General features: G+C 42.8%; 1 protein-coding gene across 1 annotated transcript in view; it reads left to right on the forward strand.

Annotated features, from left to right (window-relative positions):
* The window catches only part of LOC138957261 (adhesion G-protein coupled receptor V1-like), a 230200-nt gene that overhangs the window by 181683 nt on the left and 33535 nt on the right, over positions 1-14982 (forward strand). The window contains exons 70-80 of the mRNA XM_070328430.1: positions 698-940; positions 1343-1518; positions 4206-4481; positions 5503-5655; positions 6506-6726; positions 7404-7563; positions 7981-8143; positions 9763-9876; positions 12808-12989; positions 14058-14240; positions 14592-14753. Coding sequence (XP_070184531.1) covers positions 698-940; positions 1343-1518; positions 4206-4481; positions 5503-5655; positions 6506-6726; positions 7404-7563; positions 7981-8143; positions 9763-9876; positions 12808-12989; positions 14058-14240; positions 14592-14753 — 2033 coding nt within the window. The remainder of the gene's footprint in view (positions 1-697; positions 941-1342; positions 1519-4205; positions 4482-5502; positions 5656-6505; positions 6727-7403; positions 7564-7980; positions 8144-9762; positions 9877-12807; positions 12990-14057; positions 14241-14591; positions 14754-14982) is intronic.

The following is a 14982-nucleotide window of genomic DNA, read 5'->3' on the forward strand; positions in this document are numbered from 1 at the left end:
TGAGTCGTATGGGCTTTGCCCTTCTTGTTAAGACTAATTGTTCCTCATCGCTTTAGCCACTTGCCGTAGACTCAGTGGTATTCAAGCTTTGAGTGGCCTGGACTTTGACATTGAGTTCACCACACAGCAGTGGTTGCCAGCATGGTCACGTCAGTCTAAGGTATGTTTCTTGGGTATATTTTCTTTTACGGTAGTACTGTTCGAAAATTGCCTGGGTATCTTAATCCTTGGATTTAAGTGATTTTGATTAAGGAGTTTAATACTCTACATATCACCCTCACACCACTCTGGTATTCTGTGCAAGAATAGTACTGTCGAGGTAAGTGTTATATTGACTGTAAGGCTTCTTTTTAAGCCTACTGTCTATATGATACTTACCGAGACAGTACTATTAGAGTTTCCCTCCCGCCTCCCCTCTTGATATGTTATGGGCTTTTTGAGGGTCTGCAGCTCATAAAGAAAGAGGACGCGCCACCTACATCCTGTAAGGGGGAAGCACTCGGACAGTGCTTGGGATCCACGGTGGCGCATGGTTATGGGAGATAATTGTACCCACTCAGCGTTTTGTCCAATTTTTTCGGCCTATAATAGATAATGTGCAAGAATAGTACTGTCTCGGTAAGTATCATATAGACAGTAGGCTTAAAAAGAAGCCTTACACTTATAATCATTATGTTGTTATTTCATCTATCTTCAGTGAAAGAAGAGGCGGGAACAGCCCAGATTGCAGTCATTCGACGACAAGGAAATTACGGTGAAGTCTCCATCGCCTACAGGACGCAAGCCATCACGGCAAGTTCTGGCGTGGATTATCTCCCTGTGAACGGAACTCTTCAGCTTGACGACGGCCAGGGGAGAGCACTCATCAACGTCACCTTGTTGGACGACAGCGACAGAGAGGTTGCTGAGCAGTTCAGTGTTACACTGTCCAATCCTGCAGGTCTGTAACATAAAAATATTTGAAATGTTAACAACGCTTTTAAGACGTTGCATTTAGTTTACAAGAGAAATCAGTACAGTGATAATAATAATAATGATAATAATAAAGTGTATTTATATTGCGCCTATCCCTTACAAAAAACAAAAATATTTGGCTCTAAGCGCATTACAACATGTGTAGGGACTTGGTACAATCAAGTCTGACAAATACAATAACACAATATACAGTCGGTCTCTTGGGTAAAAATTATATTGATACCTGTGATGAAAGGACACCATTGGGACTAATTGTCAAGAAAGCTTGGGATGTAGTGGGATGAGGTACACTAAGCACAAAGAGAAAAACAGCTTTAAAAGATATCTACTCTGATATATTCTGACCTCAACATTTCTCTGATTTCAGGCGGTGTGCTGATAGGCAATAACCGAACAGCAATCATAACCATCCTCAAGTCGGACTATCCCAACGGTAAATTCAGCTTCCAGGGAGAAACAGAGCGCAGCATTCCCAACCCCGACACACAGCAAAGTCTGGTATTCTACGTCCAGAGAACAGAGGGGCTGCTGGGACAGCAAGAGGTACAGATGCACAAACACACTGATAAACAGTCAAGTAGTCACACTGACTGACTAAAAAAGTGATGATAGAAATAAAATATTTCTTGTGAAGGTGTTGATTCAGTGTGAGATTTATCAACTATTTTGAATGTTGGGCTTGGCATTCGATACTCCTGATGGTAATGTTTTCATAAATGTGCTATTTATATGATAGTGTTTTTACTCTGTGTGTGTGTGTATGTATGAGTGTGTGTGTGTGTGTGTGTGTGTGTGTATGAGTGTGTGTGTGTGAGTGTTTGTTTGTGTGTGTGTGTGTGAGTGTTTGTGTGTGTGTGCGTGACCTGTTCTGCATTGACCAGTGTTATCCAATGAAATTGAGACTGCCGGAGTGGCGTAGTGGTTAGAGTGCTTGCCGTTCACGCTGGTGGTTGGGGATCGACCCCCACTTCGGGCAGATACAAATATCCAATTCTACCGACCGCTCTCCAGTCCACCCAGCTGAAAATGAGTACCTGACCCTGGTCTTTCGGATGAGACGAAAAATCGAGGTCCCTTCGTGTACACTACATTGGGGTGTGCACGTTAAAGATCCCACGATTGACAAAAGGGTCTTTCCTGGCAAAATTGTATAGGCATAGATAAAAATGTCCACCAAAATACCCGTGTGACTTGGAATAATAGGCCGTGAAAAGTAGGATATGCGCCGAAATGGCTGCTATCTGCTGGCCGATGTGAATGCGTGATGTATTGCGTAAAAAAAAAATTCCATCTCACACGGCATTGAATATGTGCGCGATATAAATTGCATTAAAAAAAAAAATTCGAAAAAAAATCCCTGCGCTTAGAACTGTACCCACGGAATACAGTAGTACCTGCCATATCCGGTCACCCATTAGTCATTGCAAAGGTGACCGCAAATATCAGGTGGCCGTTCATTACAGGCCCCCTCCTCCTCCAAAAAACCCAAAAAAACACGATCAAGTTTTCATGAAGAAAAGAAAGCGATCATCCACGAGCCGCCGATTCATTGTCTCTGTTAGTTTTGCTTTCGTTTATACATCTTAATTATTTGCGTGTTTAACTCGATCGTCTTGGCTAAGCTATTGTTTCGTATGTTTCTATGTGTGTTGTTTGGATTATTATATATGTATTTGAGTGTCAGATAAACAAGTGTTTTCAAACTCACATCAGCTGTGATCGATCCGGAAGTGACTGCCGTAAATGTACATGTATGCGCATGTCTGTATTTACAGTTTGCGCATGCGTAAGTATTCATGTCGTCTGCTCGTGCTGTGCCGTCTGTGCACACAACACACACACACACACACACACACCACAGGCGCTCGCCCGCGAAAGTGACAAGTGGCCGTTAAGTGGCCGCTCCTGTCGAGTAAGAGGGGCACCTTAGGGCAAAAATCAGTGACCGTTGACCGCGTCAGACAGGTTAACGGCCATTAAGAGTCAATTATAGAAGGAAAACTCATTAGTCATGGGAAAGCTGGCCGCTCCGGGTAGGTTCACGCCCACGAAAGGGCCGGAAATGGAAGGGACTACTGTACGCGCGATATAAGCCTCCTATTGATTGATTGATTTAGGACCGGGGAAGGCAAAGGCAGCGAGGGAGAGTTGATGGGCACCGCCCTCATGAAGCTGGCCCTAGAAAAGTTCAGATCTCTATAACCTCTTGCTCCCCTTCAATCTAATATGGTTATGGGAATACCTTTACCTTTACCTTAAGTGCTTGTGACAGGTGAACACTAAGCTTCATGACGTTTCATTGATACACAAAGGGAAGTAAGCACTCTAAATGCATACCACATGTGTAATAGAGTAAGTGAGGGTTATTCGGAACCAGTCTCCTGGCACCTGAGAGAATAACAAGCATTGAAATGAACAAGCGACTTTCATCCTCATTTTGTTTATAGTTTCATTGATGCATTTCGCATTTCATGATGTATATTGTTGAATCATAACCTTATGCAGTGCACCCATGCAACAAAGTGTAGATCCCAAATTGGTCCGAGAAAGGCCCTTACGGCTCACCAATTTGGGCAAATTAGCAGGAATGTGTGATTTGTGCACAAATTGTGAAGATCCCACGTTGGTCAGAGAAAGGCCCTCAAGGCTCACCAACTGTGAGCAACTAATTAGAGTTTCACGTGTGTATTTTTTTTTTAGATGGTGAACATGGACATCAACACAAAATTGCTATACATGTACTTTCTTTATTTGAAATCGCCAAAAGACATCCAGGATTGATGCTTTAGAGTGACATAATTATGAATGAGAGACCTCATACGTATTATTGAAACAAACATTTTATTTGTACATGTTCATTTGGAAAAGGGGAGAGGGGTGCATGAAGTTTGTAAGTTGAAGTTTACAAAAGTTTGAAGTTTGTTTAGTTTATAATTTTGTGTTAAGAAAATTGGTTTGAAAATATTCTAAAGAGGGAGGTGTTGGATAGGTCGAAGTACGCCCACTTCGGCCTACCATGCAGACGACGCAAGGGAAAGAACTCCCGCTTTGTAACTGGGAACTTCGGGTAATAAAGATGGCTACACCAGGTTCCTCAACTGTCTTGTCTACTTTGTAACCACGCAATACCATACTAACAACCAGACATGTTTCTAGCATATCGGACTGTTACTATTTATAAGTGCATTAAACGGGTGAATACTAAGCTACACAGCGTTTCTTTATCCCAGGTGTATTGGAGAATCATGGGCCCTAACAGTGCTATCCGACCGCTCTCGGACACCAGCGACATCAGCTACACGGCCAGTGGAGTGGAAGGGACGTCTGGACGTCTGACATGGGGGGACGGGGAGGCGGGCAGCAAGCAGTTCACGCTCAACGTCAAACCCTGGACCAGCTGGGAGGTGGCCAAAACCTTCGTCATCGAGATCTACAACATTGCGGCCACCCCTGCCACTGTTGGAAACGGGGAGGCCAGTCCTACTGCGGGGAAAGTAACGCTAACTGTAAGCATTGTTTTCAGATGGTTCTGCTTCTTCTTCTCCTGAGTTCATGGGCTGACACTCCCCTGTACACTCGTGTATTCGCATGAGTGGAATTTTACGTGTATGACCATTTTTACCCAGCCATTTAGGCAGCCATATGCTGCTTTCGGAGGATTTAGGATGGTTAATAATTGTTTATTGTTTTCATCTGGGCCGGTACGCAGGAGTCAGGTTTAGAGACTTTATACAGGGATAAACTATACCCTCAAATACAGGGATAAACTATACCCTCAATGCTGTTTATCCCGGATGAAAGTCTCGAAACTCCACTCCTGGGCCGAGGTGCACGAGAAAGTTACCAACCGGGTGGGAGCCAGCCGCGGTGTTGGATTGGTTGAAATTGAGATTCGTTGTGATCTCAGCGAATCGGACCCCGCAGTTTGTTCTCTCCCGTTTGGAGGGCACCCACTTTCGGTGCGTGCTCCTCAGGCCTGCATACTGGACCTGGTTATTTGGTTACTTACTTTTAGGCAGCTTTGTTTTTACACAAAATAATGATCCAGTAAGTTTTTAGACCCATACAGCGTCTTAGCCACGTTCAAGTAAGCGAACAAGAAGATAATGTCCAGTTTGGTAACGCTGACTTGCATTATCATTTCCACGTTTATTGACAGCTCAGAGAATGAACCCTGGGTGCTGCCACAGTAATGCTTATCCTTTTAAAACATCTGTGATACACTAGTGACTTTGCTAGAATAATCTGTTATATAGGATCTAGTCTAAATAATCTAGTGATAATCTATTCTCTCAGTAAGAAATGTATTCCATATGGTATCGCTTTTAAACAGGCTTGGACTAAAAGTTTTACCAAGTAAACTTGTGAAATAAATATTAATTCTTGTCCTTCTTGTGTAGTTATAAGCAGTAATCTTGTACAGGCTGTTGCTAGAGTAAAATCGTTCATTTTGTTCATTTGTTCATTACCTTTTCGTGCTGCTACAAAATGTCAAGGGGGGCTGATAGTGTGCCTTGTTTCACACAGGTGGAAAAGTATGGAGAGCCCAATGGCATCATAGCGTTTTCAGGGGCTGCAACAACAGCACGAGATTTTGAGGAACCGTCAGGAAGTCAGCTGTTTCAAGTCGGCTTTCCTGTGGTGCGACAGGCTAACACAGGCGTCATTGGCATCATCAAGGTAGGAGAATCAGACCTGTTTACCCTTACGATTTTGGCGTAATTTATTACGATTTTCTGCAAAAAATACGCCATTCCGCTATCCGTGTCAAGACTACGATTTTTTTTTAATATTAATTCACATGTTTGGCATTGTTTTTTTCAATGGCAAAATGGGGTGAAAAAGCACAAAACTGACCAGAGATCATAATCATGTCTGTCTGATGAGACGCTGGAGAGCCTTCTAGTGGTGAAGTCTCGCCGTCACTCATTCGGCAAGCGCAAGTACAGTAGAGAAGCGCTTGACACACTGAAAAAGGCCTACTACGAGCAAAAGAAAAAGAATCAGTGATGCATGTGCTTTTGATGTGATCTTCTTTGAAATTATGATGACTACAAAAACTGACTGATGTGTTTTGTTTGTGAATAATGGATATATGTGCATGATTGCGTTTCGCAGACACAGTTGTCATGTGCGTTGTAATTGGCGACGAATGCTGGATGATTACTATTTTTGTGCCAGGATTACTATTTTTGGGGCTGAGCATTACTCCAAAACACTTATGGGGGTAAACAGGTCTGGAGAATGATACATGAACATCAAGTCTAACTCAAAGCAACAATGTCCATATTTTTCAACGGTATATAGGCAGCCTTACATAACTTTACCAGTTGACAAATCCGAGTGCATACACAACCTAAACATGCCTATTTTGTGTCTCAGAAAATCTACTGCGATTGTTAGTATTTTTATGGTACAATGTATTTGTGTACTTGATATATAGAGTTCTCGTGATCAGTATCAATATATCGTATTGATAGAAGTTTGAATCAATATCTTACCTTAGTCATCTCTTGATGCTTTGTCACAGATTCACTGGGAAGTGCGGGGGGCAGGCAGTGATGTGACAGACGTCAGACCCAAAAACGGAACTCTGCTCATGATTGACGGACAGCGAGAAGGGCAGATTACTCTGCAGATTCTGTCTGACGATATTCCAGAACTGACGGAAGAGTTCACCTTGGTGATGACCTCTGTGGAGGGAGGGGCGGAACTTAACGCCCAAGCCAACCGCTCTGTTTTCCGCATCAGGTGAGAGGCTGTTTAATGGTGTTCTCTGCATTTCTTTAACACAGGGAAAGGGCCCAGATCTAGCTGAGAGTTTGTTTAGCACAGTGATACTAAGGCAAAAACAAAAAAAATAGTCTGTTTACGATAACCCGACCGACCCTATTTTTTTCGCGCGACCCTAGACTTTTTTTTGGCATTTGGGGGAAAAAAAAAAAAAAAAAAGCAAAATAACGTAAAAATATGGTTTTTTGGAGGAAAAAAAAAATCCAAAAAATCCGACCTACCGACCCTATTTTTTTGGTCTATGTTACCGTAAACAGACCTTTTTGGGGGGGGGGGGGGGCCTAAAGAAATTGCATGTAGAAAAGTAAGGAGAGTGGAGATACATTGATAGTTATAGATGATGAAGGTTAGCAAGAGAGTGGGAGAGATGTTGACCTGATTGTCTACAAACCTTGTTTTGGACTGATACATTTGCATTTCAAGTTCTCATTATTTTTTATTGATTTTATTTTGTTACGGATAAAAAGGAAGAAAAGCAAATCAACTACCACGTACTGGCACTTATTTTCATGGCGATAAAAGTCTTACCTTGGAAAATCTTAAAACCTAAGGTTTCACTGCATGTCCTTCCTTCCTCTTTGCATTAACTCAGCATGCTAATCAGTGCTGGAATGTGTCTGGATCTTGTGTTCCAGGTACAATGACAATCCTCACGGGTTGTTTGGAATTAAGACGGAAGATCAGGAGGTTGCTGTTGACCCTGCCGATCTTGCTCGCAGTCTGGCGCTCAATTTCTCTCGCTACCACGGCACCTTCGGCAGCGTCATTCTTACCTACAGCTTGGCCTACAGTGTGGTCAGTGTATTCTTGGTGTCTTCTGTATGTGTGTGTTTGTGTGTTTGTGTGTGTCTGTCTGCCTGTGTGTCTGCCTGTCTGCCAATCTTTGTGTGTGTGCACGTCTGTTTGTCTGTCCGTGTTTGTGTGTGTATGTGTGTTTGTTTGTGTGTGTTTTTGTGCCTGTCTGTCTGTCTGTCTGTCTATCTGTCCATCCGTGTGAGTGTGTGTGTGTGTGTGTGTGTGTGTGTGTGTGTGTGTGTGTGTGTGTGTGAGTGTGTGTGTGTGTAAGGAAAGCTACCTGATTTCGGATTTTTTCTTTTTGTTAATGGTGATTACCAATGCTTTTATTTTTCGAAACAAATTCTTCTCCAAACACAAACAAGTACATATGATTCAAAAGGGAATCACTGAACTGTGTTGAACTGTGTGTTGCAGCCTTCATCGGGCGTTGTTCTGTCCTCCACCACTGGAACGGTCACCTTTGGCAATGGTCAGAAGAATGCTGTGGCGTCAGTCGCCATCCGAGGAAACGGCTTTCTGCAACTGGGGTCCACCTTCTCTGTGTCCCTGGTGGACGTTCAGTTTGTAGGGGATGGAGGTTAGTTTTTACACCCCCGGTATAGGGGTGTGTATAGGATTCGGTCGATGTGTTTGTTTGTTTGTTTGTTTGTTTGTGTGTTTGTGTTCGCATATAGATCTCAAGAATGAACGGACCGATCGTCACCAAACTTGGTGAACAGGTTCTATACATTCCTGAGACGGTCCTTACAAAAATTGGGACCAGTCAAACACACGGTTAGGGAGTTATTGATTCGGTCGATGTGTTTGTTTGTTTGTTTGTGTGCGCATATAGATCTCAAGAATGAACGGACCGATCGTCACCAAACTTGGTGAACAGGTTCTATACATTCCTGAGACGGTCCTTACAAAAATTGGGACCAGTCAAACACACGGTTAGGGAGTTATTGGTGGATTAAGATTCTACAAGGACTTATAGAGGCACATATTAATGGTCAAAGGGAAATAACCTTCTCAGTTGGTGGCAGTGAGAATGGGTGCAGTGAGAATGGTTATTTCCCTTTGACCAACGGGGGTGTTTTTCCTACCTCGGAGGAATTTCTTGTTATTTTTGCTTTGAGGGTTGTGGAGGTTGAATGCTTGCAATAGTTGTTTGATTACAACTCAAAGTGTAAGGTTTTGTGTTTGTGTGATATATTAGGCCTGAAGTATCTGAGAGAGAGAGTCTGTGTGTGTGTGTGTGTGTATGTGCATGCGTGCATGTGTGTGTGTGTAAGGGCGGGGATGTAGCTCAGTCGGTAGCGCGCTGGATTTGTATTCAGTTGGCCGCTGTCAGCGTGAGTTCGATCCCAGGTTCGGCGGAAATTTATTTCACAGAGTCAACTTTGTGTGCAGACTCTCTTCGGTGTCCGAACCTCCCCCCGTGTACACTACATTGGGTGTGCACGTTAAAGATCCCACGATTGACAAAAGGGTCTTTCCTGGCAAAATTGCTTAGGCACAGTTAATAATTGTCTACCTATACCCGTGTGACTTGGAATAATAGGCCGTGAAAGGTAAATATGCGCCGAAATGGCTGCAATCTACTGGCCGTATAAAATTTCATCTCACACGGCATCACTGCAGAGCGCCTAGAACTGTACCCACGGAATATGCGCGATATAAGACTCATTGATTGATTGATTGATTGATTGTGTGTGTGTGTAACAGAGAAGAAGAAGCAAGTGTCTGATAACAAAATATATGAGTAAACTGAAATGGCCTTAAAATTGACCACATGACTTTAGTGTTACAGCCTGTGATAGCAAGAACAAAGCAAACATTTTTATTAAAGAAAGACGTTTGCTCTGGTACATGGTATCTAGTTTACTGATAAAATAAGTGCAAACTCTCTGTCTCAGCAGGTAGTGTTCTTTTTCTATCACCTGAAGTAGTATTTTGTTCCATCAAGAATTCATTGGTGTTTCACTAGCACAGAAAACACCCAAGGGATTTGGTAGTTGTTAACTTTGAGAATGATTGAGTTACAAAACACAACAAACAAGAAAGGTTATTTTTGTGAACATTTAATTCAGGACAAAACAACACGTTGTGAACGTACCGAAATTTAAACTTTCTTGTTTTTTTATTGTTGATTTGGAACTTTAGCAGTCTATCTGTTTCGGAATTTGACTAACACTCAACGTTTTGCTGATGCAGTGACCCAGCCGCCCCAGCTAAATGTTGGTGAGACGGAAGCTCAGATCGGAGTTCCTCCCCTTGCCGCCAACAGTGAAGTCAGCTTCCTCAACACGGCTGTCAACGTGAATGATGGTCAGTGAACTAATTGTCAGGGTCTTAGAAGAATAGAGACACTGTGGCAGAATTTTTCTGACTTTTTGTCACGATTTTTGTCTGAGAAACAAAGGGAAGTAAGGGGTCAAAATGCATACGTTATGTGGAATACGGTTAATATACGTTATTTGCGTTTTTGACCAAAATATGACATTTTACACAGATCTCGACAGTCATTGTTCTCCGAGACCGCACTAGCGATCGAGGTGAACAATGACTGTCGAGATCTGTGTAAAATGTCATATTTTGGTCAAAAACGCAAATAACATTTATGTATCGATCGAATTTCTTTCAGGTACTATGACTTTGTTGTTGTTTTGACAATTGAACGAGCACACACACACATGCAATCAAACACATAAGCTTCATATTTGGGCGTTTCAGGTTGACCGAAACTTCAAAGGAACTACAAAACACATGTCATCTACTGACTTTGTTGTTGTTTTGACATTGAACAGCACATACACATGCAATCAAACACATGACGTGTGGTTTGAAGTTCCTTTAAAGTTTCGGTCAACCTGAAACGCCCAAATATGAAGTTTTGTAGGCCTCTGACGTCACATGGCTCAAAGAAGGGAAATCCAATGTCCAATCGATACATTGAGAGTTATTTGGAACCAATCTCCGGGCACCTGAGAGAATAACAAGCATTGAAATGAACAAGTGACTTTCATGATTTCTTTGATTAAAAAAGCTTGTTCTTGTGGTTGACTGTGTTTAGAAGTGTTATTTGGAGTGCCATGGAGAGGGAGAAACATATGAGAGATGAGGAACATATGAGATCATCCTTTTTTGAGGATGAAAATCGCTTGTTCATTCATTTCAATGATTGTTATTCTCTCAGGTGCCAGGAGACTGGTTTTGCATAACTCTCACAGTATTCCACATGTCGTACGCATTTAGACTGATTACTTCCCTTTGTTTTTGTTTTTTACTTCCCATTTCTCTCACTTATTACTCTTGATCCATATGTCACATATATTTAGAGCGCTTACATCCCTTTTCTTTTGTAGACTTCTATAAAGCCAGTTTATTTGCTAGTGGTGCAGGGAGAATGGGTTAGTATGATAGGATTCAGTATTTGGAAATCGCATAACATTGTTTTACCAGCAAAATAGATGGTTTCAGCAGCAAATAGGAAGGAGTGAGCAGCGAATGTGAAGCAGCAAATTGGATGAATTCAACAGCAGAATAGATGAATTGAACAGCCAAGCAGATTTCTTTAACATCGTTTCATTCTTTGTAACCGCAAGACCTAGAGGGTGACACCTGCGGTTAGCATCACTGTACCCCAAGATAAGTACAGGGAAACCCTGCCATATCAACTTATACGTTGCGTCTGCATGGACATTCGCAGCATCAGCACCAAGTTTCAGCAGACGCTTGGTTGTCATGCACACCCTGAAAAAAGCCTCTTTCTGGTCATACGAACACTCAAAACCACAAACGAAAGTTACATCGTCATCATCAGGCACAGCTGTGCGAGAATCAGCCCATGCTGCAAGTTCACCCAGGGAAATTGTATGCTTTCCACATTCTTTCATTCTCAGACCGACAAGGTAATTTTTGAGCTGGGCTTTCGAAGGCAAGTTTGCAAAGTCCCTATTGCGCAGTGCTACCAGAATCGCCCTTGGTTTTCTCACACCATCTCTGAACAGAGAATCAATCACAGTCCTTGTGTCTGGGTGAATCCCCCTTGTAGGCCTTGGTGTAGTTGCGTATTTATTTATCGCAGCTAATTTGCTGTTGAAACCCATCTTTTTTGCTGCTGGTCCATCTTTTTTGCTGCTGGTCCATCTAATTTGCTGGTCCATTAAATCCCTGCCTTTGGAAATCTAGAGGGTGTGAGTATATGTGGTGTTTGCACGGAAACTGTTGTTTGCAGTATACACTTTCCATCTGTCTTTCTTTATGTTCACAAGCTCACATAAAATCATTTATGCAACACACTAAGACCAGACCAAAGTTGAGATTGAAATGGGCACTTTATTTAATAAAGCGCCAGAGTGGATGAAAATATATACCGGTACATGACAAAATAAGGTGGTCCCGCTGTACAAGGGTTACCAAACACGCGAAAAGTTATACCTGAACGACTTGCTATTATTACCTAAGTTAACCGAGGCTGACAGTGTATGGCCCTGTGTGGGAGTTATCTGCCCATTGGTGACACCAGAGGGCAGGCTTGTCACAAGCTGTCCTGCTGCCCAGTCTACGGAGATACTACTATCATAACGTACGGGTGTATCTAAGGGCATAGAAGCCCTCTCAACCCTGTTAATATGATATACTGGTGTAATTCCATAACTTGCTGGTGTATCTAAGGGCCTAGTGGCCCTCTCAACCAGGCAATTATCACATAATGGTGTATCTAAGGTCATAGAAGCCCTCTCAACCCTGTTACACATATTAGTATCATAACGTACGGGTGTATCTAAGGGCATAGAAGCCCTCTCAACCCTGTTAATATGATATACTGGTGTAATTCCATTACTTGCTGGTGTATCTGAGGGCCTATTGGCCCTCTCAACCAGGCAATTATCACATAATGGTGTATCTAAGGGCCTAGTGGCCCTCTCAACCCTGTTAATATGATATACTGGTGTAATTCCATTACTTGCTGGTGTATCTGAGGGCCTATTGGCCCTCTCAACCAGGCAATTATCGCTCAATAGTGCCCTTTTCTTCTTTCCTTATGTCTTCTTTTCAGTTGTTCATTCTCTTGTGTGTTTTTTTCTTTCTTTCTTTCTTTCTTTCTTTCTTTCTTTCCTCATGTTTTCTTTTTGGTTGTTCTGCATCTTTCTTTCTTTTTTTCTGTCTTTCCTAGCTTCTTTCTTATTCTTCTTTTCTTTCGGCTTTCTTTGTTTTCTGTTCTTTTGTTTATTTGTCAGATCATTTTGTGTACAGATGACGGCACAGCAACACTGACAATCGCAAGAAGCGGAACCTTCGGCAGTATCTCCGTAGACTGGGCAGCAGGACAGCTTGTGACAAGCCTGCCCTCTGGTGTCACCAATGGGCAGATAACTCCCACACAGGGCTCCGTCAGCATTGCGCATGGCATGGAGAGCAAGAACTTGACTGTGCAGGTTCGGAACCCAGACTTTTATTACAGTGGAACCCCCTTTTAAGACCTCCAAAAATCTGAGAAAATCAGGTCTTAAAAAGGAGGGAGTCTTAAAATGGGGGTAATTTTACAGAGGTTATGAACAGAAAGTCTGAGAAAACAGGGTCTTAAAAAGGAGGGAGTCTTAAAATGGGGGTAATTTTACAGAGGTTATGAACAGAAAGTCTGAGAAAACAGGGTCTTAAAAAGGAGGGAGTCTTAAAATGGGGGTAATTTTACAGAGGTTATGAACAGAAAAACTAAGAAAACAGGGTCTTAAAAAGGAGGGAGTTTTAAAATGGGGGTAAATTTACACAGGTTATGAATAGATGGTCTAAGAAAACAGGGTCTTAAAAGGGAGGAAGTTTTAAAATGGGGGTAAATTTACATAGGTTATGAATAGAAAGTCTGAGAAAACAGTCTTAAAAAGGATGGAGTCTTAAAATAGGGGTCATTATACACAGGTTATGAACAGAAAGTCTAAGAAAACAGGGTCTTAAAAAGGAGGGAGTCTTAAAATGGGGGTAATTTTACAGAGGTTATGAACAGAAAGTCTGAGAAAACAGGGTCTTAAAAAGGAGGGAGTCTTAAAATGGGGGTAATTTTACAGAGGTTATGAACAGAAAGTCTGAGAAAACAGGGTCTTAAAAAGGAGGGAGTCTTAAAATGGGGGAGGGTGTTTCCACTGTATTATGATTCATGGAATATACTCCTCCGAAGATAGAGGACGGCTGCGAATATGGCGGGATGATTCAAAATGGTTATGCAAATAATCTTCCCATTTGTATGATAAAGTCTTATTCTCTGTTTTGAGGGGATGAACAAGCGGATGTGCTTCACAGCAACAACAAAATAGAAAATACAATACTGACAGCAACGCAAGTGCAGATTGGAATCATGCAAATCTTCAAGAAATGCTGAAACCAAACCAATTGTTTACATGGACTGATAGCACATGCTAGCAAGCATAGCGAGAGAGTGAGACAGACAGAGATAGAGATAATAGATAATAAAGACAGTAAAGTTGTATTGAATCAAATTATGCCTGCAGGTGAACGGCAAGCTGGGAGAGGCGGAGATCTTCATGCTTCGCTTGCCACGTACTCCTGAGACCGCCGTGAGCGGTGGGGCGCGACTGGCCGGACAGAGCTTGACGGCCACACTCGACCCGTCAGGTGTCGTGCGTTTCATGCCAGCCTCTCTTCAGCCGCGCGTATCAGAACGTGACAATCAGGTGAGACCGAATAGCTGCATGTGCCCTTCTTGATCTATGAATATTGTGTCTGCTAATAGACGAATTCTGGAAATAACTCGGGTTTGTATGTGTTGTGAAAATAAGTGAATACTTTGGAAAATAAATATGAGGCACGCTTTCCTGCTTGACATTATGAGCCAACCACCATCAAGCGGGCTGTCTCAATAGATGGGAGAAGGACCCCTTATAAAAAAACTTTTACCCCAGGGTAAAAACTGTCATACGTAAATACCCACTCATACAAAAAACACAAGTGTACGTGGGAGTTTTAGTCCATGAAGGAAGAAGAAGAAGACATGATGCTCAGTAACGCTCACTCCCGCTGTGCAGGTGACGGTGACTGTGTGTCGTGTGTACGGCGTGTTGGGCCGGGTGGAGGTGACCTACGGCACAGAGGACGACACTGCTCAGGGCAACTTTGACTACCGCTCCATCACCAGGACCGCCCTCACCTTGCAGCCCGGCCAGCCCACCGCCAACATCTCCATCCCCGTCAGTACATACACACACACACACACACACACACACGCATGCACACACACACACGCATGCACACACATACACGCACACACACATACACGCACACACACACACACACACACTCACTCACTCACTCACTCACTCACTCACTCACTCACACACACACACACACACACACACCATGCAGCCCAGCCAGCCCACCACCAACATCTCCATCCCTGTCGGTACACCTAGCAGTGTT

This window comes from Littorina saxatilis, linkage group LG1 (assembly GCF_037325665.1).
Source record: "Littorina saxatilis isolate snail1 linkage group LG1, US_GU_Lsax_2.0, whole genome shotgun sequence".
In the NCBI taxonomy this organism is placed as follows: domain Eukaryota; kingdom Metazoa; phylum Mollusca; class Gastropoda; order Littorinimorpha; family Littorinidae; genus Littorina; species Littorina saxatilis.